At 36.9% G+C, this 24,648-nt stretch overlaps 1 protein-coding gene across 1 annotated transcript in view; it reads left to right on the top strand.

Moving 5' to 3' along the window:
* PKHD1 (PKHD1 ciliary IPT domain containing fibrocystin/polyductin) overlaps positions 1 to 24,648 on the top strand; it is a 479,232-nt gene that overhangs the window by 268,625 nt on the left and 185,959 nt on the right. Inside the window, exon 52 of the mRNA XM_078446999.2 lies at positions 23,562 to 23,699. Coding sequence (XP_078303125.2) covers positions 23,562 to 23,699 — 138 coding nt within the window. The remainder of the gene's footprint in view (positions 1 to 23,561; positions 23,700 to 24,648) is intronic.

The following is a 24,648-nucleotide window of genomic DNA, read 5'->3' as shown; positions in this document are numbered from 1 at the left end:
AGAGGGAAAACACTAGGAGGGAGCAAATGATCTCTGCGACAGTTATCTCTCATTTTATCACTGAGAAAAATGGGCCCCAAAAGGGATGCCCAAGAAAGCTCACAGATGGCACAGATTCAAATCCAAGTTTCCAGATTCTTTGAGTGTCTCTAGTTCATTACACTATCCCTATTTACACATTTGGGAGGGATCAGAATAAAGCCTTTGAAAGGATGTGATATCAAGAGATCTAAACAGATAACACCACTGTCAAATTTACTTTATGGGAAGGTAGGAATATATGTTAGAGGTATATCCCCATATTTGGAGATGAGTAGCACCTGATGAACAAAATCTATAAGTGGGGTGTGACTGCTTTTTGCTATGGTTGAATTATTGAGACCGGTATTCTGTTAGCCAGGCTGCTGTGCACTCCAGGGCCTGCTCTGTATCAAATGGCTTGTCCTCGCTTTTCTTCATTTGTAACATCAGTGATGCTTTGCCAGCCCTGGATCCTGTCTGAAGCCATCTGTTTGCCGCTCTTTATTTACATGATAACATCACCTGATGGCAATTTAGTGTCTGGATAAAAACCTTGCTCTTACGTAGATTGAGCTGGGTTTTTGCCTGGTTTAGTGACGGTGGGCCAATCCTACTGACTGCATTTCTCAGGCAGTGGTAGTGTGTGGGGAGATGATGTCTAGCAAGCCCGCACGAAGGGTCGCACAAAGGTGGTGAACTTATTGCTCTGTGTCAGGACTGGCTGGGCTGTTCTGCAGGCATCACCCTGCTGTCTTGTAGCACATTGTTGGTACCAATGGGAACAGGGTAGATGCTCTTTTCATCTTTGTTAAATGAGTAAGTGGGTGAGTGAGTGAGCTAGTGAATGAATGAATGGTGAATTGGACAGAACGGTGATTCAATCCCAGCCCCTTTCCTCCATCATACTGATGGTATGATTGCTGGATCTGAGATGGATCAGCAGGTACAATAATTTGTTGACACAGTGAGTCCGAAAGCCTTGGGTGGCTGCCCTTGGGGATACGGCTCCAGTTCTGAATCAGACTGTGGACACTGACAAGCCAGACCCCTCTCTCTTCTCTTCAGCCCATTATAGGGGAGGGGCTAAAGTATGGAAATGCTTTCTTCTTGAGAGATCCAGGGAATGACTGTCTAGAGCAGAGTTTCCTTTCACAGGTGCAGTTATTTATAATCTGATCTTCACAACGGTGGCAGTTTTTCTTACTAAAACCATGTGGAAAAAGGAAGTGGGCAGGATTCTATGAGTAGGATTCAAGATGAGCAATGCTACCTCTGGAAAGGAAATACAGACATGTTCCTCTGATGTAGCGTGGGTCCCAGAGTGCTGACTCCTAGACCCTCCTGAGGGGCAACTGGAAAATTAGCCCCTAGAAATACGGATCTGTCTCTGAGATTCTAGAATTCTGGCAATATGAGAACAGAAGCTATCCTGGTAGACCCACGACTCCCTCTCACTCCTCGAGTGAAATATCCTGCCTTTACCCCTCTGACTTCACCCAGTTGCTTTCCTTGTGCTGTAAAGGGGATTGAGAACTTGCTTCATAGTTTGTGCTATCCCTCAAGCCTCATAATGACCCCAGGGAGCTGAGAGAGGGGTGTCAGGTTATGATCTGTTGCCTCAGTGTCTTATCAGCTGCACAGTGATTAGCTTGACTGGAGAATTTAGTTGATTTGCTTTCATGAATGACATATTGACATCTGTCTACATGCATATATATGAGTGTAGGGGAGGCGGGTCTAGGCATTTGTTAGCTGTCTAATGCTGTGGCTTCCAAAATGGGGCATGACAGATAATACATTGAAAAGCAGATAGAAAATACTAAATCCTTTATTTTAATTTACTTTTTATCCTATACTTTGAAAGTATTACCTTTGTATATGTTACGTTATGTAGATAACATGCATTACATTAGTATTGTGATACGTGTATATAACTTATCAATTTATTTTTAAGTTTATCAGTAAGTAAACTTTGAGAATATATGATTAAAATTATACTCATCTAGAGAAGGAGGGTTTGGCATTTATTTGAATTTTAATACCATAGTAGTGTTTAATAACTGTGTTAAGATTTCCCTTTAAAAGCGCTTGTTAGTAAAATATGCGCTATAGATGGTACATGTTATTCTAATGTATGTGATTTCACAGAAGCTTTTGTTTTATTTATTTTTTTAAAGTTTATTTTGAGAGAGAGAGAGCAGAGAGAGGGAGAGAGAGTAGGGGAGGGGAAGAGAGAGGGAGAGAAAGAATCCCAAGCAGTCTCCACACCGTCAGCACAGAGCTGGATGCGGGACTTGAACCCACAACCTGTGAGATCATGACCTGAGACTAACTTGGATGCTCAACCGACTGAGTGACCAAGGGCCCCTTACAGAAGCTTTCAAAATTAAGTGATAAAATATAAAATTAGAAATTTGACCTCAAGAAGCTATTTTATTTTGAACATAAGTTAACATTTATGGAAATCAGGAAAACCAAACTGGTCAAAAGCAGCAAGTTTTAATTTTCCTAAGGCCTTGGAGTCTTGTATTGATATTGTATATTATTTCAGGAGCTTCTCAATACTTTCCAGGTAAATCTCAGGCTCAGTTGTTCGGTCTACTGAGCCCTCTATGATCCTACCTCATCACCCACTACTTCCCTGTGTGCCTTGTGGCCCAGTCACACCCATCTGCTTGCTGTTCTTGGATGGAATCAACTTCTCCTTTCCTGTCATGTATACCCGCCTCTCCCCTGGTTCTGCTCCCCTTCCCCACCGTTAACACTCTCTTGCAGCCATGCCTTTAACACTGAACTTAGTGTCATCTCTTTCAGAAAGTATTTCTAGATTCCATTTGATTTAATTCTCCTTCCTTGTGTTCTTATAATATCTTGGGCATATGTCTTTTTTTTTAATTTTTAAAAGTTTACTTATTCATTTTGAGAGAGACAGAGATGGTGCATGTGGGGGAGGGGTAGAGAGAGAGGGAGAGAGAGAATCCCAAGCAGGCTTCCTGCTGCTAGCGCAGAGGCTGACATGAGGCTTGAATTCTCGAAAGCGCTCACACCTGAGCTGAAACCAAGAGTCAGTCCTTTAACCGACCGACCCACCCAGGCACCCCACCTTGTGCATATTTCTATCACATGCCTGTATTCTGCAATTACCATTAACTTTTATGTCACCTCGAGGACAGAGGCCACACCCTTTTTATACCACAGGATTTCGCATGTAGCAGATACAGGTGAATTCGAGAGTGATTAGCTGAAAGAGTGAGAGGGACTCCCAGTCAGTCCCTGCTAAAGTATTTCTAGGGACTTGAGAGCTGAAGGGAGAGATGTCACTATCATGCTAAGAGTCCTGTCACACAAGGGATGGCTAGGGGGTGGTGGGTCCCTGAGAACCTTAGCAACTGATCACAATGGGGAAGCCCTGGTGGTCTGCCATTCAACACCAGCATTTATTTAGAACCCTTGAGCCAGGATCTTGCTCTTTGTGAGATGAGCTTCCCGCAGGTAAGAAGATACTCTCTGCTAGAGAGAATGGGCTCATTCCTTCTCTTAATGGAGTTCTCTGAACTCTAGTATTCCCAGTAGGTGCCTCCCATTTCTCTTCTCCCCTGGTGAGCTGGTGGCCTTTCATTCAAGCTACTTCTCTACGCAGCTTGCCTCCTCCCTCCTTCCCCGCACCTTCCACCTGAACGGTTGATGGGCCTCCTGTGGATCAGCACCTGAGGAACTGAGGGGCCTGGTGTGGCTTGCCAATCAGGAGTTTAGAGCACTTTGGGGATTTACTGCCTTCCCAGCCTGCAGGCCTCCCGTGGCTCAGCATCTAGGCGGTTGACACACCTCCTGCGGTTTTAGCTAGCTAGCAGCTTGAGGATCTTCTGTTTGCTGTGAAATAGTCTCAGAGGTTACCTTTTCTCATTTGCATAGTGTGCATGCACCTGTTTTTGTTTGTTTTCTTTTCTGGTGCAAGTATAAAAGGAAGAGTGCAAATGAGAAAACACACTGGTGCCTGCTTAGAGCCATGACACTGACTACTGCAAAGAGACCCAAGTTTTGCTATTTTCCAAAAGTTAAGGTCTAAATCATAGTACCTGTGAGGAAATCGTTTGTAATAACTGAGGGTATCGGAGAGGTGTGGTAAGTCTTTTACACTCCCAGTGTCTGCACGCGGTGTGTATTTTATGACGTTTTATGGGTCTGAATGAATTACAGTGGCTTCTAACATTGCTTCCTTAAATTATCTTACTTATTTGGAAGTACCACTTGAGGGGAGGCAGAGCAAGCCAGCTTGGCAGTTCAAGTTCAAAGGGAAGGAAATAGTTAAAGGATTTTAAACTGCTGAGAAGGGCTTTTCCATTTTTTTTCTGGGATAGCAGCAGTTTGCATGGAAATCACAGCTTTTATACATGAAGTCCAGTTATGAGTCTATTCCCCAAAGCTGTGGGAGAAATGGGGATATTCTTCCCTCCAAGGGAAAAGAACTAGGACCAAAGGTGCACATATTTTCACGCCAAAATTTTTAAGTGACAAAAAGAAGGGAAAGATGGGTTGGTATTCAGAGAATAGATTTCACTGGTAGCAGCTGTGCTGTGCCGGGCTGAGTCCAAGCCTCACTCTGGGAGGAAAATTTCCACCACGATTTTTACAAATTTTACTACTTTAGTGTCTTCTCTTTTCCCATATAATTCCACTGTCTCCCATCACAGGCCAATCCAAATCACATCACGTTAATAAGGGCCATGCCAGATTGTCAGTGCCAAGGGCTGAACATGGCTTTCAAGATCTCAGCTTATTTGAATAACAGTGGTCAGAGAAGCTGGGTTAAAACCAGAAGACCATAAACAATTATCAGCAAGAAATGATGTAGAAAATAGCATAGGTATTCCAATTTAATTTTCTGAGCCAAAATAGGGAATAAATTATGTAAATATAAGGTTACAGAAAGATATATCACATTGAGGATATTCAGATTCAGGATATTCAGATGGAGCCTGACATACAATAAAGTGCTCTGTTCTTTAATATTTTGTAAAGCTATACATCATATAAGTAAATACACATTAGAAAGAATAATATAACCCAAATTGAGAATAGCAGGTATCTAAGAGGTGCCAACAAAAGGTTAATAAGTTCTTTGATATTTTGCTTTGCATATCTTTATATTATTTTCTTTTATTTATTTATTTTTAAAATTTTTAAATGTTTTTATTTATTTTTGACAGAGAGAGAGAGAGAGAGAGAGAGAGAGAGAGAGAGAGACAGAATATGAGTGGATGAGGGGCAGAGAGAGAGGGAGACACAGAATCTGAAGCAGGCTCCAGGCTTTGAGCTGTCAGCACAGAGCCCGATGTGGGGCTTGAACTCGCGGACTGCGAGATCATGACTTGAGCTGAAATCGGACACTTAACAGACTGTGCCACCAGGCATCCCAGCATATCTTTATATTATTTTAGACAAGAAAGATTTTTCATGTATTATTTAAACTTTTTAAGAAATAATAAAGTTATAGAAGCCTAAACTAATTGTAAGCATGTCCAATAGTATTATGAAATTGGCTGTATAAAACAAGAAAAGAAAGCATTAATCCTTTATTTGGTTGTAAAACGACATGAAGGAAAGTTGGGATAGAGCAGCAGGAATAAGACAGATCTAGATTTAAATCCTGACACAGACTTTACTGGCCGTGTAATCTAGGGAATGTTACTCTAAGGCCAGGGCTTTCAAAAGCATGGTTCATGGACACCTTGCTTTATTACTAATTTTAGAGCTCATTCAAAACGCAGATCAGTAGTGTTTTAAAACCATCTCCATTGATTCTCATGAATGTTCAGGTTCAAGAACATCTGCTCTCAGTCTTGGCTTCTCTGTGTGTAAGGTGTGGTGCCAATGTCACAGCATCGTTATGAAGCTTCAGTGATATAAACATTAATGCAGTGCCTGGCATGTTAAAAAAACTGGATTTGTATTATTATCTTAACATTTTAATGAGCATATTATTACCAGTAATACCACTGTTAATACCATACTGTAATTACTGCTACTATTGTTAGATGTCAATGTCACAGCATCTTTATGAAGCTTTTGTGGTATAGAATAAATATTAATGCAATGCCTGGCACAATAAAAAAACATGATTCAACTCATATTATTATCTTATTTTAATGGGCACATTATTACTAGTGATACTATTAATGCCATTCTGTGATTACTGCTACTCTTATTAAATTACTGCTACACATCTTTCTTCTCCATGATAAGCATTTAAGATGAGTTCACTTTGTAGCCCTCATAATCACTTTATGAGGCACTATTACTATCCTTCTTTATCAGCCAAGAAACTGAGACTTAAAGACCATGAAGATCATTAGTAGAGGGACAAAATTTGGACCCAGAGGTCTGACTCTGGAGCTCTTACATGGCATGCTAAGGATTCCTTCATTTTGGCATGAAACTGTTCTAAGTATTCATAGGTGGCTTTTTAAAAAGTTAACAATATATCTTGGAGATTCTATCATATCAGTAGAGAAAGCTATCACATCCTTTTGATATGAGTGCATAATATTCCAGAGTAGGAATGTGACATGATTTATTGAATCATGTGTTTATCTTACTGATAAACACTTAAGATTTTTTTCATCAGTTTTTTGCTTTTACAAAAAATACAGCAGCAGAAAATACTTATCCTTTATTGTATAATCGGAAGAATTTATTCATGCTAGTTGATTTTGCAAAGTTGAATCCATACCCTACCTATATCTGAAATCACTAGGATGCTTCTTAAAAAATGCAAAACATACCTTAAGGAGACACATAATAACCATATTATAAATTCTTTTAGAGCCCAGAAAAAAAAGATAGAAACCCTCCCAATTCATTCTCAAGACTATATAATTCTAAAACTGGACAAACAGCACAATGAAAGAAAACTAGATTGTCTAATCTAATGGACACTGATGTGAAATCTTAGCAAATCAAATGTGCCCATGCTTTAGAATATTCATAAATGATTAAATAGAGTTTAATCTTAGGAATGCAAGGATAGTCCTACTTCAGGAAAATTCTATTAACATAATTAATTAGGGCAAGATTACAACTTTCTCTCTTCCTTCCCCAAGAAAACACTTTGATTTTTTTTATAATAATGAGGCATAATTTTCACTATATGGAGAATCAGAGAATGGTAAGAGCTTAACTCTCCCTCTCTCTCCCTTATCAAGTACAATACCAGTCTCTGTCTACAGTTCTGTTTCTCTGAGTATGGGTTTCTTAAATATGCAAATTACCCAAGGCTCCAGAGCCAACAGGGTTTGGTTCATGATGGAGGTGTTGTTTATTGTAGGGAGCTAAGTATGAGTGAGCAGAGAAAACTTTTCCAGGGTAGTGGGGCAGAGAGAAGGGTATGATAAGGGCTGAAGAAGGAACAGACAAATCAAAAACAGAAATTGTGGTTATCTAGTTACAAGTCTCTCAGCATATTTGGAACACAGAGGGAAAAATTTCTCCAAGTTATTTCATATAAGATTTAAAGCAAATAAATATAAAATCTAAGCATCTCTTTTAAGCAAGAGTTTTGAAGATGCTCCATATTCTTTTTATTTTTTTGTAATATGTAGGCTCCCTTTGAATGTGGCACAGAGTTATTTGTAATCTTGGCTAAGGAGAAAAGCTAATAATCAAAGTGTGTTAAATTTATGTGCTTCCTACATGAAGGAAAAATGATTGCCTGGTGGTATCAAGAGGATTTTGTAGGAGCATCAAGACTTTTCCCAAAGGCTGATCAGTGTATAAAAGAGAAAGCATTTAACCAATTTCAATAACTGGTAAATAATAAAAATAACTAGGTTATAAATAGAAGGAATTTCCCTTAGCTTGATATAAAATATTTACAAGAAATCCACAGGAAGCATTATAAATAACCATGAAAGATTAACTGCATCCAATTAGAGTCAGGAGCAAAACATGAATGCCTACCATCATTACTATTACTGGAAGTGCATGACAATGCAATAGAATAAGAAAAAATATAAAGGGAATAACAATTAGAAGGAGGAAAAATTATTGGTAAACCCACATCATTTTTTTTTTCTAGAAAAATACGAGAGAATCAAGGGAAACCCTATTAAACAGGAGAGATCAGCAACAGGACTGGAAATGACAACAACATACAATGAGCAATAGCATTTCTAATTTTAAAAGGTGACAGGCAAAAGATTCTACTTTTGATTTAAGAAATAACTAGATATCAACTTAACAAGGCATTTACATATCATATAAAAAAAACCCTCAAAACTTTGGTAAGTTGAATGAAATACCAGTACAGGAAAATACAGCATTGCAAAGATTCCCTTCTACATGAGTCTATAAATTCAAGTATTCCCAGTTAGAATTGAAGGTAGTTTTTTAAAAAAACTAGAATGTGAGAAGGTGATTATAACATTTTTAGGTTGAAGCAAATAGACAATAATAGCCAAGACTTTTTAAAGAGGAGGTTAATTTGTGGAGGCTTATTCAAGATAAAGCTCAGCAATCAGAGTGGTGTGGGATTGGCACACATGGTAAGAATACCACATAAAGAACAGAGAAATTTAAAGTGAATGAAGCAAGATAGAGTACAGAAATAGATCCACGAATAGATGACAATTTACTTGGTAGTTAGGATGGCTTTTCAAAACTGTGGGGAAAGACTACATTTAAGCAGTCAGTGCTGGAAAAGTTATCTGCCCATATGTTAAAAAAATTCTGTTCTATTACCAAGCCATATCATGCCAGGTAAGCTAAAAAGCCCTATACAAAATGTAAAGAAATTAAAAGGAAATATTGCAGATTATTTTTTACATTCTTATTTATATTCTGTGGAAGGCCTTCCTGAAGAAAATAGAAAATCTGGAAGCAGTAAAAGAAAAGATCTAAAATTCTGGTTACATAAGAATGTAAAAATTCGCTATGATGAAATACTGAAAAGATCAATTTTCAGGAGGTTTATTCTGTATAAAAGTACATGTTAGTCTTCAGTTGAGAATCTTTTCCTTTTTTCTTTTCTTTACCTTTTTTTTTTTTAACTTTGGTTATTTGATGTGCAATATGTTTTTGAATGCAGGTAATAAGTAAATTTGATCTTCCAAAAAAACTTCCCTATGATCAAAGAAATCATAAGCAAAGCTAAAATTCAAGCTATGAGGAGAAACTGTTTACAATACACAACATGACAATACATATTATTATCTACGATATACAAAGATATCCTGTATTTTTTTCTGAATGAAGAAAAATACTAATGTCAGTCATAGAGAAATGAACCAAATGGCCAAAAAACATGAAAAAAAAATCTGAACCTCACTACTAATCAAGAAAATGTTAATTTAAAAATGTTAGATATCCTTTTTTGGCCCCTAGATAATCACAAATTACTGAGATTATAAAAGCACTTACTGAGTATTTGCTGTTTGATATATATGTTGTTTATACATCGACATTCTTATCTTCATAATAACATTATTAGATATGTATGATGATTAACCATACTTTATAGATGAGGATTTTGTTGAAAGTTATGTTATTAACATTATACATTAACAGTTATGTAGACCTCTGTAAATTTTAATTGATTCTCTGCATATGACTTTTTTTTTTTAATCCCACATCTTCATCTTTCTGGATTTGGTTTTCATTTGCTGACATATATCTTCTAGTAATTCATTCACAGAGCAACTAAAGAACTTTGATGATTCTTTTGTTTTCTGATACACATGACCCAAAATTCATTTGGTTTTATTTTTTGTTGGTAACTTGTTTTAATCTTTGGTAAACTTTAAGGATTTTGTCTTACTCACTGGACTCTTCTTATCAGAATACATTTTTCTTTGACCATGGTAAATTATGTCCTTAATGATTTTTTGCTTGTTTTTTCCTTTTTAAATGCCCAGGTAGATAGGTATTAGGACTTTAGGGTATATTGTTATGTTTTATAAGCTTCCCTGTGATATTTTCTTTTTACTCTTTTTGTTTTTGGGAGAATGTATGAGCTTGATTTTACATTTCAAACTTCTAACACTGTCCATTTTACTATTTACTCAATCTACTGATTAAAAATTTGATGATATAACATTGTATGTTAATTATAATTTGCTAAAAATTTATTGATAATTAAAATACCTTACATCTCATTATTTTTGCTTTCATGGATATAGTTTCTAAAATATCTCTGGAAATGTTTTTAAACTAGATTCTTCTATTTGCTCTATTTTTTGTCTTTGGGTATTCTTGGGATTATTAAATTGATCATTGATTATTAGTATCCCTCTTTTACAGTTTTCTGTTTATCTTTATGTTTACAATCCCTTGTTTGCCTACCCATGAATCGTTGTTTTATGAAGTTGTCTCCAGGAACTAAGAGTGAGTAAAAATGCAATACGGAGAACTTTCCAGAGGGCAGTGTAATCTATGCAAGGTACTGGAGTTTGGTTTTGTCTAAATATTAATTTAGTAAGCAAAACCTGAAATCAGAACAAATTAAGACATTGGACCAAACCCCAATCCCAATGGCAGAGTCAGTCTTCCTGGATTCACAGATACTAAGCAGCAGGAAGCATTTCACAAATATCCAAACGTAAAAATGGCAAAGATGCAGATAAATGGGAAAAGGAGCACTACATACCAAAATGTAAACCAAGGGACACTAGAAATAGAAAGTCAAAAAAAAAAAAAAAAAAAAAAAAAGCAGACAGTTAACTCTCTTTCTCAAGGCATCGCTAGCAGAGGATACAAATTATAAGTCTGGCAAAGACAATAAGAGAAGAAAAGACTCTCAATTTCTCTCTCTCTCTCTCTCTCTCTCTCACACACACACACACACACACACACACACACACACACACTTACAATTTTGCCTATAGTAAATAAAAAATATAACACTTATTTTTAATTTCAGTTACAATTTTTAAAAATGTTTAAAAATAATGAGTTCACATTGTTCAAAATTCAAAACAAAACACAAAAAAACTCATTGGAAAATTTCCCTTCATCTCTGTCTCCCATGTAGCTTCGTTTCCTGAAAACAATATTACTAAGTCTTTGGGTATCCTTCTAGAGAAATTCTGTGCTGCATATACAAAAAAATTTTAAATTACACTTATATAGATATATCTTTCTTTAACCATTTCCTTTACGTAAATGATAGTATATTATAAACTGTGTTGCACCTTGCTTTAAAAGATATAATTTGAGAATTTCTCCGTATTAATGCAGTAAATACCTCTTCATTTTTAAGAGCTTAATTGAAGCATAATTCACATTCCATATAATTCATCCACTTAAAGTGTACAATTCAATGGCTTTTAGTATATACAGTTGTGCAGTCATCACTGTAATCAATTTTAGAATGTTTTCATTACCTAGCAAAAAACCCCCATACCCATTAGCAATCACTCCCTGATCCCTCTATCCCCCCCAGCCCCAACCAACCTCTAATTTACTTTCTGTCTCTTTAGATTCGCCTAATCTGGAATTTCATATAAATGAAATTATACAGTGACTTTTTACACTTTGTATAACGTTTTCAAGGTTTACCCACATTGCAGTATGGAACCAATCTCTTTTTGAGATTGGCTAAAACGACCCCCTAGTTCAAATATATTTTTGGTTTGATATGTGGAAATATACACACACGTCAATAACATTAATAATTTCATGTGTTTCTACAGCCTTCATCTTTATTTAATTTTCATCAGTTACTTTAAAAAGAATACCCTTCAGATGTTGTTAAGGTAATATAATTTCTTAGGGAAATACTAAGCCTAATGCCCACATATATAGATTTATTTCACACGGGGTTTTGTAATTAGAGGTCATCCCTGACTGCTTGTTGGCAAGTGGAGTCTGGTGTTTATATTATATGATTTAGAGGCAAGCTGAAGGTGTGTCCTAACTTCACAATTTTTCAGTGTATTTAATGTTTATGCTTTGTACCAACCCTCAGGTTCCTCTTGAAAAGAGGTGAATGTATATAGATTGCACGTGCTCCTATCTTCTCTCCTTTCTCTATCAGAGAAAGTGCTTTACCTTCTCTCAAAGGTCAGCATCACCTGCTCTTCTCTGTGTCTGGCCTTGAAAAACCTGTCTTGCTTTTCAGGTACCTCAATTGTCTCTTTTCTTTTCCTATCTGCAGATTTCCCTCTTTCATTGTACTTTCTTGCAGCATACAATCATCTTTTTATATATCTATATGATTACAATAATTCCCTTGAGCTCTCATTGACTTCCACATACTGAGTATTTTCTCCTCATACTGTCTTTTCTCCCTTGGTGATTCCTGAGAACATAAATTTGATAGTCATCAACCTATAGACAACATCGGAAGCCAGTTAATCTTTTTGCTTTTTCCATGCATGAGACCCGTATGTCCAACTTTCAACTTGAGATCTCCACTGGGATGACTTACAGGTATCTCAAACTAGAACAACCCAGAGAGAATCCTCTGTATATATCTTCTTCCATTCCCAAGGCTCACCTTCCCAGCTGCCAGCTTGCTCCCCCTCCAGCTTTTCCTATTTCACTATTTGTCATCTTTTCCATTATCCATTGCTCTGAGTTGTTCTTGACACTTCAACTAATCTTGTACATTCTATTCCAAGCTATTTTTCAAATCTGTCTGCTTTTCTTATCTCTCCTTTCACCACCCTAATCATTGCATCATCACATGTTGGATAAACCATTAGGATTCCTCTTACTCCCTTTCTGCGGCTCTTGCCCTCATCTACTCTTTTTAAATCACAAATTGCTTATGTAATCTCCCTGCTTTCTAGCCTTTCCTGCCTTAATGTTATTCCTAGGATAAAGTCTCCAATTTGTTACAGAGCCTCCAAAGTCCTGCTTGATCTCCTTCCTCACCTACTTTTCCAGCCCCTCGCCTCACTGCTCTCCTCAAGATTCTACAGGCCCTGGTGCTGCTTTTCGGTCTTTGGAACATATGGGTCTGTTTCCAGTCTCTTGCTTTTCATGTATACTACTTTCTCTAGAGTGTGATATCCCCATAACATCATTCATTTTCCTTTTTACCATTTAGCTCAGTTTGTGCCATGTATTTATTTGTGTGATTATGGTTAAATGTCAATTTTCTCTAAAATATTTTAAGTTTTTTGCCTGGATAGCTCAGTCAGTTAAGCAGCTGACTCTTGATTTTGGCTCAGGTTGTGAGATCAAGTCCCATGTTGGGCTTTCTGCTGAGCATGTAGCCTCTTTGGGATTCTCTCTTTCCCTCTCTCTTTCTGCCCCTCCCCAACTCACATATGCTCTCTCTCTCTCTCTCTCTCTCAAAATAAATAAATAAACATTTAAAAAATATTTTAAGTTTCATAAGAGCAAGGATTGTGCCTCTTTGCCTCACCAAACAGCAGAGCAACAGGTATAGAGTAGATATGCAATAATATATATTGCATATATAAAACAGGTGATAGCTAATAACTTTATGCTTGTTATATGCCAAGCACTGTTCTACTTGTATATGTGGTACTTCACCTAATCCTTACTGCCACCTCCATAATGTATTATTGATCTTATTTTGCACTTGAGGAATGGAAAGTCATAGAAGGTAAGCAATTTTTTCAAGGAATGGCTTATTTGGAATTCCAACTTTGGTCTGTCTGAATTCTAATCTGGTGAGGATTCCATTGTACCAGACTGCTTTTTGGGCAAAGAGACACAGATGAATTGGCCAGTATATTTTTCCTACACTAATTCTTCATTAGTCAGGTACTAGTGACTGGAGCCTGGATAAAATGAGGGCACAGTTGAGAAGAGACTGAAACTATAGAATCATTTAGACCCTGGAAGTGTGTGCAGTGTAGGTAGATGGGACATGAGTGGGATACTGGTTATTGGAGAGCTATGAGCAGATGAGAGCAGTGAGTTCTCAGGAATGGATGGGAACTAGAAGGAAGAGAGAAACAGATAGAGTCTTCCTTACTTTGAAACATTACCTGAGCACTTGTACCCCAATGTTTATAGCAGCACTCTCAACAATAGCCAAATTATGGAAAGAGCCTAAATGTCTATCAACTGATGAATGGATAAAGAAATTGTGGTTCATATACACAATGGAGTACTACATGGCAATGAGAAAGAATGAAATATGGCCCTTTGTAGCAACGTGGATGGAACTGGAGAGTGTGATGCTAAGTGAAATAAGCCATACAGAGAAAGACAGATACCATATGGTTTCACTCTTATGTGGATCCTGAGAAACGTAACAGAAACCCATGGGGGAGGGGAAGGAAAAAAAAAAAAGAGGTTAGAGTGGGAGAGAGCTAAAGCATAAGAGACTGTTAAAAACTCAGAACAAACTGAGGGTTGATGGGGGGTGGGAGGGAGGGCAGGGTGGGTGATGGGTATTGAGGAGGGCACCTTTTGGGCTGAGCACTGGGTGCTGTATGGAAACCAATTTGACAGTAAATTTCATATATTAAAAAATAAATAAATAAATAAAAAATAATATAAAAAAAAATAAATTGTAGTTGGAAAAAAAAAAAAAAAAAGGAACATTACCTGAGTCTTGCCATGATTATTTTGGTGGGTATCAGAAGGAAATACTGAAAAAGATTCAGATCTACGTCTTACTTCCATCAAAAACTCACCTGCTCAATCTCATTAAAATATTCACTCCTCTTTGTGGAGTGAGAGCCTTGTTTTATTTGTATTTGTTTCCTAGGCACATGTCAGTATCTGACAGCACAACTTGATAATATTTGCTAAGTGAAATGAATGGATGAATGAATACATCTCTCAGTCAATAATATTGCTTTTATATATCATTCTTCTCTTAGGGATTTCTGGATACCCTGGATATAAAAAAGGATTAACTCTAAAAATGGGGATTTCAGTAACTTTGCCAGGCAGCATGGAGATACTTTAGAGCATTGGGATTTTTGGCAGAGATTGTAAAATCTGGATGTTATTGTTGAAATACTTAGAATTGTGAATAAAAGTTCTAGGAAACATCATGGTCTCTGGGACAGTATCTAAATTCAAGGGGAAATGAATTTATTTTGGAACCCCCAAGCAAGAACTCTTTGCATTAAATAAAAATAATTTGTTGTAGTTTATTTAAAAATTTGTGAATTTTCATAAAATGTAACCATGGAAAATATGGAAATATTGAGAACTTTCACTATATCTCTACAGAAGTAATTTTTTTATTTATATATAAGTACTTTATGAATTTAGGAAATAAAATATAGGCTAGTTTGTCCAAAAATGATAAGTTTTGATACAACATATTAAAATATAGAATAGAGTTTATTTACTCAATATTTATTAATCAGGTACTATATTCTAAGCTTGCTCTTAAACATTAATTATATATTTATGAAATAATAGATATAATTTTTTAAAACAAATACATACAAACATCTTTTTAAAAGAAATTCAATAATGTTTTAGGATTTTTTTTTTACAGTTAGAAGAAACAATTGAAAGCCTGAGGAAAAAAATAGCTTAAAAAAATTAAAATCTCACCCTTTTCCGGACATACTGCTTTCTCTCAGTTCAAGCAGAGACATAAAGAGTGGATTAATTTTCAAAGAAGAAAATATTTGATGGGGGAATTAAATTCATTGAATAGAATGTTTGCTACATGGGCCTAAGCCTGAACAGCTTCTTTCAGGAATGAATCATTTATTTTATAGATATTGTTTTTTCTTCAGGGTTAAAGTGTGAAAATTTATTTGTTAACTAGAAGTCTGTCTCATTATTTTTCTTAAGGAGACAAATAAGTTCTGTGCCTCCTTTGGCTTTGACATTAAGTGTAACAAGAAAAAAATGTAATAACTCCATCACCTGAGAGCTACTAGTTCATGTCTTTCCACGTATGTAAATATCCTTCACTACAAGGATTGAAGAGGGATTTTTTCCCTAAACATGATTAGTACAGATTCATCAGTGGTAATAGTATTCATAGAGTAATAAAATTATGTGGATAAAGCCAAACTGTATTTTAAAATCTGACCTCATATTTAACAAAATGTATACTTTTCACTTTTAGATCTTCTGGGGATTACAAGGTCTAGGTTTTCTTTTTGGTACTCAAGACATCCAAGCCATCAGAGCACCATGGACCTTGTCTCCAATGGCAACACCAAGGAACATGGGAATTCAGATAGCTCCCTGAGATCCTGTTGTCATTCATTCCCTTTGGGTTATACACAGAAGTGGGATTCCTGGATCTTAGGGTAGCTCTATTTTTAATTCTTTGAGGAACCTCCTTTCTGTTTTCCACAGTGGCTGCACCGATTTCTGTTTCCACCAACAGTGTACCAGGGTACCCTTTTAATTCCTTATCAATACTTGTTATCTTTTGTTTTTGTTCTTTCTTTCTTTCTTTCTTTCTTTCTTTCTTTCTTTCTTTCTCCTTCCTTCCTTCTTTCTTTCTTTCTTTCTTTCTTTCTTTCCTTCCTTCCTTCCTTCCTTCCTTCCTTCCTTCTTTCTCCTTCCTTCCTTCCTTTCCTTTTCTTCTTTCTTTCTTTCTTTCTTTCCTTCCTTCCTTCCTTCCTTCCTTCCTTTCTTCTTTCTTTCTTTCTTTCTTTCTTTCTTTCTTTCTTTCTTTCTTTCTTTCTTCCTAATGAAAGTTCTACTAATAGATATGAGATGATATCTCTGGTGGTTCTGATTGTATGTCCCTGATGATTAGTGATATTGAGCACCCTTTTATATAAATTGTTGTTTATTTGTATGTCTTATTTAAATAAACGTTTATTCAGTTCCTTTGCCCATTTAATTTTTTTAATATTTTGATTTAAAATTTTTTTATTTAAATTCCAGTTAGTTAACGTACAGTGTCATATTTTTTTCAGGTGTACAATTTAGTGATTCAACAATTCCATTCAACAGCTGGTGGTTATTACAACAAGTGTACTACTTCAACCCCATCACCTATTTCACACATTCACCTACCCATCTCCCTTCTGGGAACCACTAGTTTGTTCACTATAGTTAAGAGTCTGTTTCTTGGTTTTCCTTTCTCTTTTCCCCCCTATGATCATTTGTCTTGTTTCTTAAACTCCACATATGAGATCCCAGTCACTCAGCCATATTTTTTAAATTGTTTTTCAATGTTTATTTTATTTTTGAGAGAGAGAGAGAGAGAAAGAGAGAGAGAGAGAGAGAGACAGTGCAAGCAGGGGAGTGGCAGAGAGAGAGGGAGACACCGAATCCGAAGCAGGTTCCAGGCTCTGAGCTGTCAGCACAGAGTCTGATGTGAGGCTCAAACCCCTGAACCGTGAGACCATGACCTGAGGTGAAGTCAGAGGCTTAACCGACTGAGCCACCCAGACACCCCTCAGCCATCTTTTTAATCGACTGGTTGCTAGGGACTAGGAGGAGGAGGATATGGCAAGGTAGTAGACAAAGAATATGAAGTTCAGTTATGCAATATGAATAGATCTTAGAGATCTTCTGTACAGCAGAGTGGCCATAGGAAATAATACTGTTATATACTTAAAAATTTGCTGAAAGGCTAGACTTAGGCTAAGTGTTATTATCACAAAATAATAATAATAGTAATAATACTAATATAATAAAAAGGGTGGGAGGAAACTTTTGAAAAAGATGGATAGAACTTATAATGATGGTTATAGATATACACTTATTTCCAAACTCATTAAGTTGTATACATTAAATATGTGCAGCTTTTTTTATGTTGATTATATATCATTGTATATATCATATGATATCATATATATAATTATATATATATCATTATTATATATTATTTTTTAATATCCAAGTTGGTTTTTTAAAATGGCAACACAAATTGGATCATTATGAATTCTTTGAGGTCTAATGGAGAGAACAGCAGCACAACACCATCTAAAGATTTAACAGATAAAACAAAGCCTGGAATGAGAGAAAGCACAGATTCTTTTCTTTTTTTATGAAAACAGCAGCACCTTCTGGTACTTTCCTTTCAGAATTTGGGATTCAGAGGATTGATCTGATACAGTTGGTAGTTTTGCTTAAAGACCTTCCTATTAAATAGATTCAAATATTTTTGAAGAACAGATGGTATAGACTAGAGGAAGAGATAAACATTGTATGTTAAACATTTTATTGATCAATTAAAATATAATTTAAAATGTTGATTCTACTATGAGAGTCATGCATGTCTGTATGTGATTGAGAAAGACACAGAGAGAGTGGGGAGTGGGATGAGTATTTATTTTCCAAAGTTAAAGCAGCTCTTCCTCCAACCTCCCTCCTTCTCCCCCACACACAGGCAGGCAGATGGTTTTTCTTCAAGGAGTTAGGGAAGTTGGCTTTCAGTCTTGAATCATGTGCCTCTGGGCACTTTGAAAACTGCCTCTTCTGCCTATTTTTAAGACCAGTTTGAAAAAAAAAAAGATAGGTAAGAGTAGAATAAAGAAACCACCTGTGTGGATTTGATTTAAAAAAAAGGCAGGGTATAAAGTGAGCAGCTCTTTGAAAAGAATTTAGTTATAGAACGAATGCAACCTTCCCTTCTAGCATTCTTTGTTCTGCTTTTTCTAAAAGGGAATGAGTTATTGATAAATGAATACCATCATCTCTGCATATTATTCTGCTTGACACTAATTTTCAATCATGTTAACCTTTCATCTCTGTGAAATATTTATGTAGGAGAATTTCCACTGTTTTTGGAGTACTTCTTTGGTCGTACCAGTCATTCTCACAAATTGTATAGACAGAATATTGGATAAATCGTTAGATTCACCAAAAGCTAAGCAATCAGAGGAAAAAAACCACAACCAATCACTGTTTTAAATGGCATTAGCATGTAACTTTTCCATTAGTTCATATATTTATGGGAGATATTGTGGCTAAGGTTGAATGTAAAAACGATTATGTGTACTTGTTAATTATGGAAGATACAGGAACATAACAAGCCCACAAATAATCCTTGTATGTCCTGCTCTGCCCTTGCATGCCATCATTCTCCCTCAGAAGTCTGAGCTGTGTCCAAAGTTGGTTGTAGGCTGTGTTTTTGACAATAGCAGGGTTGTAATGGAAACTGTCTTCAGCACCTAAGTTATGGGGCCCGATACAGTGAGTACCATACAAGTAGTGGGTCTGCCTGCCCTAAATTATGCCTGTTAATGTGACCCCATCATTATTCCCAGGATCTGTGCCCTTCGCCCTTGATCTCATTTCTGCAGGATTTAGACAAGTGTCAGACCCTTGGAATGCTACACAATAGTGACCTTGATTCTCTCACTTTGCTGCAAAAAAAAAAAAAATGAGTTTAAATCTAGTGTTAAAATGACATGGAATGCTTTGTAACCAGATTAGTCCTGATACAAAAAAATCCCTAGCCCTCTGTCCAGAGGCATCTGGTTTTTGATTTGGCTCAGGCTTTCTGGTCATAAGGGTAGCTAGTGCATGTACAGAAGACTAAAGCATCTTTGTTGTTGTTGCATTTGATATATGGGGAATTTCAGGTGATTCTTTCATAGCGTTAAATTTCCAGATATTATTTCTAAAGCTTTGCCCTTATAATTGTCAAAATACAACTCTTTAAGGGGAGAAAACAAACAAACAAACAAACAAAACACTGCTTGGCACAAGATGCCAAAATAAAGATGGTGGGATGTTTAGTGTTTGATAGATGAACACGTGGAAAGGGGGTGTAATTTGGAACCAAGAGGCACCACCCCAAGGCTGGTCCCAAACTCCTTTGGGGGGGAAAAAGCAGTCTTTAATTACATCTGGTACTCGTTAATTCTTTTTGGAGTCTCTTTCCAGATCTGTTCCCCCATCAGCCTCCCATCGAGCAACAGAAATTCCAGATGGTTCCCTCCATATGCCCATGCTCATTCTCTCAAGTAGGATAGATTGGTCACTGACAGAGCAGGATGGAAAAGCCTTGGTCAAAGCAAGGCAAGATGAAAAGCATCAGGCCACAGTTAATTTAGAGGTGGTCTATCATTCATGTTTTTAAGTGGTTTGTATAAATGTTACTGAGTGATTTTTTTTTCTGAAATGTTTTGAATAATTTCATGGAAATGAAGCTACTTAAAGAAAGTGGCATATTGATCCTAACTTTCCACACCTGGGAAAGATAGAAATCCACTAGAAGCTGTCATTGTAGCTCAGGGTTGGTCAGTTTGGACGTGTAGCTGATCTGCTCTGGAGACTAGTTTGGAATGGATTCTTTTGCCTATGTTTCTTGTATGGATAGCTGTAGTCTCTGTTATTATGGTACAAAATATCCTTGATACAAATATTTATAGGGCATTTGTTTCTTTCATCTTCACAGAATTTTTTTTATTAAGCACATTGATAGAATTTCTATTTTGAAGTAGTTGGGAGTAAAGATGAGGTCAACCTCCATTTAATGAAAAAAATATACAGTTGACCTTGAACAACATGGGAGTTAGGGTGCTGATCCCCCACGCTGTGCAGTCAAAAATCTGTGTATAACTTTGAACTCCCCCAAATGTAACTACTAATAGCCTACTGTTGACCAGAAGATTTACCAATAACAGAAACAATTAATACATATTTTGTAGGTTACTTATAATATCTATTGTAGTCTTACAATAGTAAGTAAGCTAGAGAAAAGACAATGTTATTAAGGAAATCAGAAGGAACATAATGGACATTTAAAGTACCATATTGTATTTATCAAATACAGTGGATCCATGCAGTTCAAACCTATATTGCTCAAAGGTCAATTATATTATCATTTCAAGTATATCGCATTGTACTTATTTGTTTATCTGTCCTCATCTGATGATGGGAAACATGTCTTCCTCATCTTTGAATTCCTACCACTCAACAAGATTTGACACATCACGTGGGAGGAAAAGAAAGAAGAAAAGGTGACTAGACAGATCCAGGCAATTTCAAAGTAAAATAAGAGCAATGTTTCTACTCTTGTCTTCATCCTATAGTTCCTCTTGTATAGCTATTAGATTTTACATGTGGGGTATGTGTATGTTCTTTGGTGTTATTTTTGAGTATCTACTGTTCAAGGTCCTGAGCAAGTAAATGTGAGAATTGCAGCTGTGGTCTCTGTTCTCATGGAGCTTGCAATAGTTAAGCTACCTGCAATTTGTGTGAAATTTGTTGGTATATTTGGAATGGATAGGGCAATCAAAAGGAGAAATTTCTTCTAAAAGGAGTATGTGATAAAGACCAAAAGGACGGAAATTGTCCTATTTTAACTGATAAGTATGTTAAAACGAAGCCTAATATCATGCTTTTGTGCATGTGAGTACTCTGTAGATGAGATAAAACGTTTATTGAAGCAATTTAATCATTTTTAAAATCAGGCTTGGCAGCCAAATGTTGGTAGTTTGGGCCATAGGTTGGAATAGATAGGGGTTATTGGCATAGAACTTTTTTAATTTTTAAAGGTGCTTGCTTGAAATAATTTGCATCTTAATTTTGAAGTCATATTAAACTCATGAACTTCCAAAATGTGTGTTAAACCTAGAACATTCTCTGGATATTTCACTCTTTTGTTTGAATGTTTTTAAAGCACCAGAGATAAAATTGGAATATTTATTTATTTTCGTCTTAGCCTGATGGTTCATTTGTATCTGTTACCAATGTACTCTTGAGTTTAAGTTGTGTAGGGACCTAAACACCGCAGATCTGGGAAATCTTTATTTAGCAACTGTATCTTTTTTTTGTTATTTATTTATTTATTTATTTATTTATTTATTTATTTGAGAGAGAGCACAGGCAGGGGAGGGGTAGAAGGAGAGGGAGAAAGAATCTTAAGCAGGCTCCACACTTAATGTAGAGCCCGACATGCGGCTTGATTTCATGACCATGAGATCATGACCTGAGCCAAAATCAAGAGTCTGATGCTTAACTGACTGAGCCACCCAACAACTTTATCTATGAATTCACAATAAGCACAAGGGTTGTTAAAAATGGATTCCCATAAGAAAGTTACAGTGGGTGAGAAAGGCATAATTACACTAAGGACCAGCCCAGTGACAATCATCTCCTTACACACACTAATTTTGGATGTAATAATAATATGTTTTAGTGTTCTGATATTAGAATGTATAGGGTATGGGATAGCAAACCAGAGACAGATTTCCATGGCAGGAGTGGTGGATCCAGTGAGGAGACTGGGAATATCTTACTAGCAGAGCTAAAACTTGGGTTGATTTTGAATGGGTGAGTAGGTGGTGGCTGTTGGACCACAGCCATACCTTGAGAACCATTGTTCTACTGTCCGACTGAGAGACAAGGGGAAGGAGAAAGTGCCTACCGGAGAGTTTATGAACCAGGCCTAGAGAGGTCACATTTCAATCCTTCCTATATTTTATTGACTACAGCTCAGTCATATGGGCTTCACCATATGCAGAGGAGGCTAGAAAAGATAGTCTAGCTATGAACCCCGTAGGAAAAGAGAAATTGTTTGGTTTACAACCCTAGAGTCTCTGTCACAGGAAGGTGTGGCAGTCTTATAACTAGCAAAGTAGGGACTAGAAAAGACACCCTATGAGAAATTACTTTGGTGGAGGGCAGGTCCTTTAGAACAGCAGGGTACATTGTTTCCTGGAATGAGACATGAAATTATGTTAAAAAAATTCCTTAAAACCTTTACATGTGTCACTGATTATGGTACTTGAAATTTAAGTAGAAACATTTATTTGAGATCTTTAATTTGTGTTGAATTACTACTAAGCCTCAGAAAGTAACACTTAATACTTTGGCATACACAAAATATTTTCTGTTTTAAATAAGAATTTTTATTCATGTATTGCCTTATTGTTACTTTCAGACAAAAATCTTTCTTTTTTTTATGAAGTTGTATGGAAACTTTATGAAATGGGCGATGAAGAACAACGGTTTTGTGTTGTCAGAGGAGCTCTACAAGCATGCCAGGTTAATTGACAACAGTACCAGTAATGAAAATATCCAGCATTTCTTGAGCACACATTAGACCTTTGCTTTACATTGTAGGAATTAGGAGATTGAGAATTACTTACTAGTACTGTATAAGCACTTTAGATTTGTGAACTCATTTCACCCTCACAAGAACCCTGTGAATGAAGCAGGCATTTTTATTATTCCCATTTCACAGATTAGATAACTGAGGCACAGAAAGGTAAATGTGTTGGTTCATACAGTTAATAAGTAGCAGTGCTGGGATTCACATCCAAATCATCTGACTTCAGAAGCCAAGGTCATATCTCTGCTTCTCTGCCTCCCTGAAATTACAGTCAAAGTGAAGGGAAGGGCCAAAGGATAGGGAACTTTCCTATACATGTGCACTAAAGTAGGCCTGGGGGAGCTGTTTGAGGCATAAACACTGCCTTTTGGCCATAACACTTGTTTTTTTAGGCAATGGAAGAATTTATTAATCATGCATTTTTTTAAACTCCTGTCTCTTTATTAAGGCCTAGTCCTTTGAAAACTACCTGTTCTTGTTGCTGCACCCGGCCTGGCATTGGTAGCAACATAAGCAGCTCCTAAATTGCCTAGAGAATCTCAGGGTAAATCACTAGAGGAGAGAAGGAAATTCTTGTATTGCTTATGTGTCTGAGCAATTTCTTTTTCTTCCTCAGACAGGACTGTCCTTGTGGATATGAATCTTCCATTCCTCAAAGGCCTCTATGTGATGGGGACTTTAGAATTCCCTGTGGACAGAAGCAATGTTCTGAGTGTGGCATGCATGGTCATTGTAGGCGGGGAGCTGAAAGTTGGTGAGTAGAGGGCACAAGGATTGGGAGCATAATGGGAATTAAAGTCTGTGAGAAGGGCCTTGGGAAATGATGGTATCATCTAGCAGGTTGCTTAATAGCGTTTGGGGAGGGCTAAGGCAAGGGACAAGTTTACTAGTAAAACTTTTCCTCTGCAAGCTTTAGACAACACAGACAGAAGTGACTTTGATTGGTCGGTCATTCTTGGATGTCCACCCACTGTCATCAGGCCATGTTTCTGGCCCTAGGGACCTCCAGCTGCTGCACATGGCAGTCCTCTTGTCCTTCTCCAGGCCACAGATCAATTCTTCCCTTTGGTCCTTTGTATGAGAGTTTACCTGTGGCTCATGCTTTCAGAAGGATTCATTTTTTGGTTAACTAACTCACAGTAAAATTTCAATTGCTATCTTAGTGTGGATCCTTGGGAATACAGACCTGAAAGCAAAATATGTGCTAATGCTTTACTGGGGCAAATAATCACAGTGCAGTGACAAAAGGGAAGTGAAAGAAAAAAGAGGGAAAGCAAACACAAGATGGTCACAGCTGCTTAAGGAAACAGGGCTATTTGCTTGGCTATGTGAGGTGCCTTGAGAGAAGCCTTATAGAGTCACCACATCTTGGGACAATAAGGGGAGCAGCTGGGGAGAAGGGTGGAAGTTCACTTTGTTCACCCCAAACCCATGAACTTGGTCTTTCTTTGTTATGTTTCATGGCTCTCTGGGAATCTAGTGGAGGGGCCAGAGGCTCAGTAGATGCCAGGAGATGGGGCTACCCCGGGTAAGAAATGAAGCATGTTGGTGAGGCCAAGGGACAAGCGGTTGGTGTAGATCTGGAGGTTAGTGTATTAGTCAGGTCTGGTGCATTGGCTTATGCAAATAAAAAGTCTGAGTTCGTATAGGTGAACTGTATACTTGGAAGTGTTGGAAGAAGTAAGTATACAATGATAAAAAAA

This window comes from Panthera onca, chromosome B2 (genome assembly GCF_046562875.1).
Source record: "Panthera onca isolate mPanOnc1 chromosome B2, mPanOnc1 haplotype 2, whole genome shotgun sequence".
Lineage (NCBI taxonomy): Eukaryota > Metazoa > Chordata > Mammalia > Carnivora > Felidae > Panthera > Panthera onca.
Note: the sequence above shows the minus strand (reverse complement) of the source record. Positions and strands in the feature narration are given on the sequence as shown.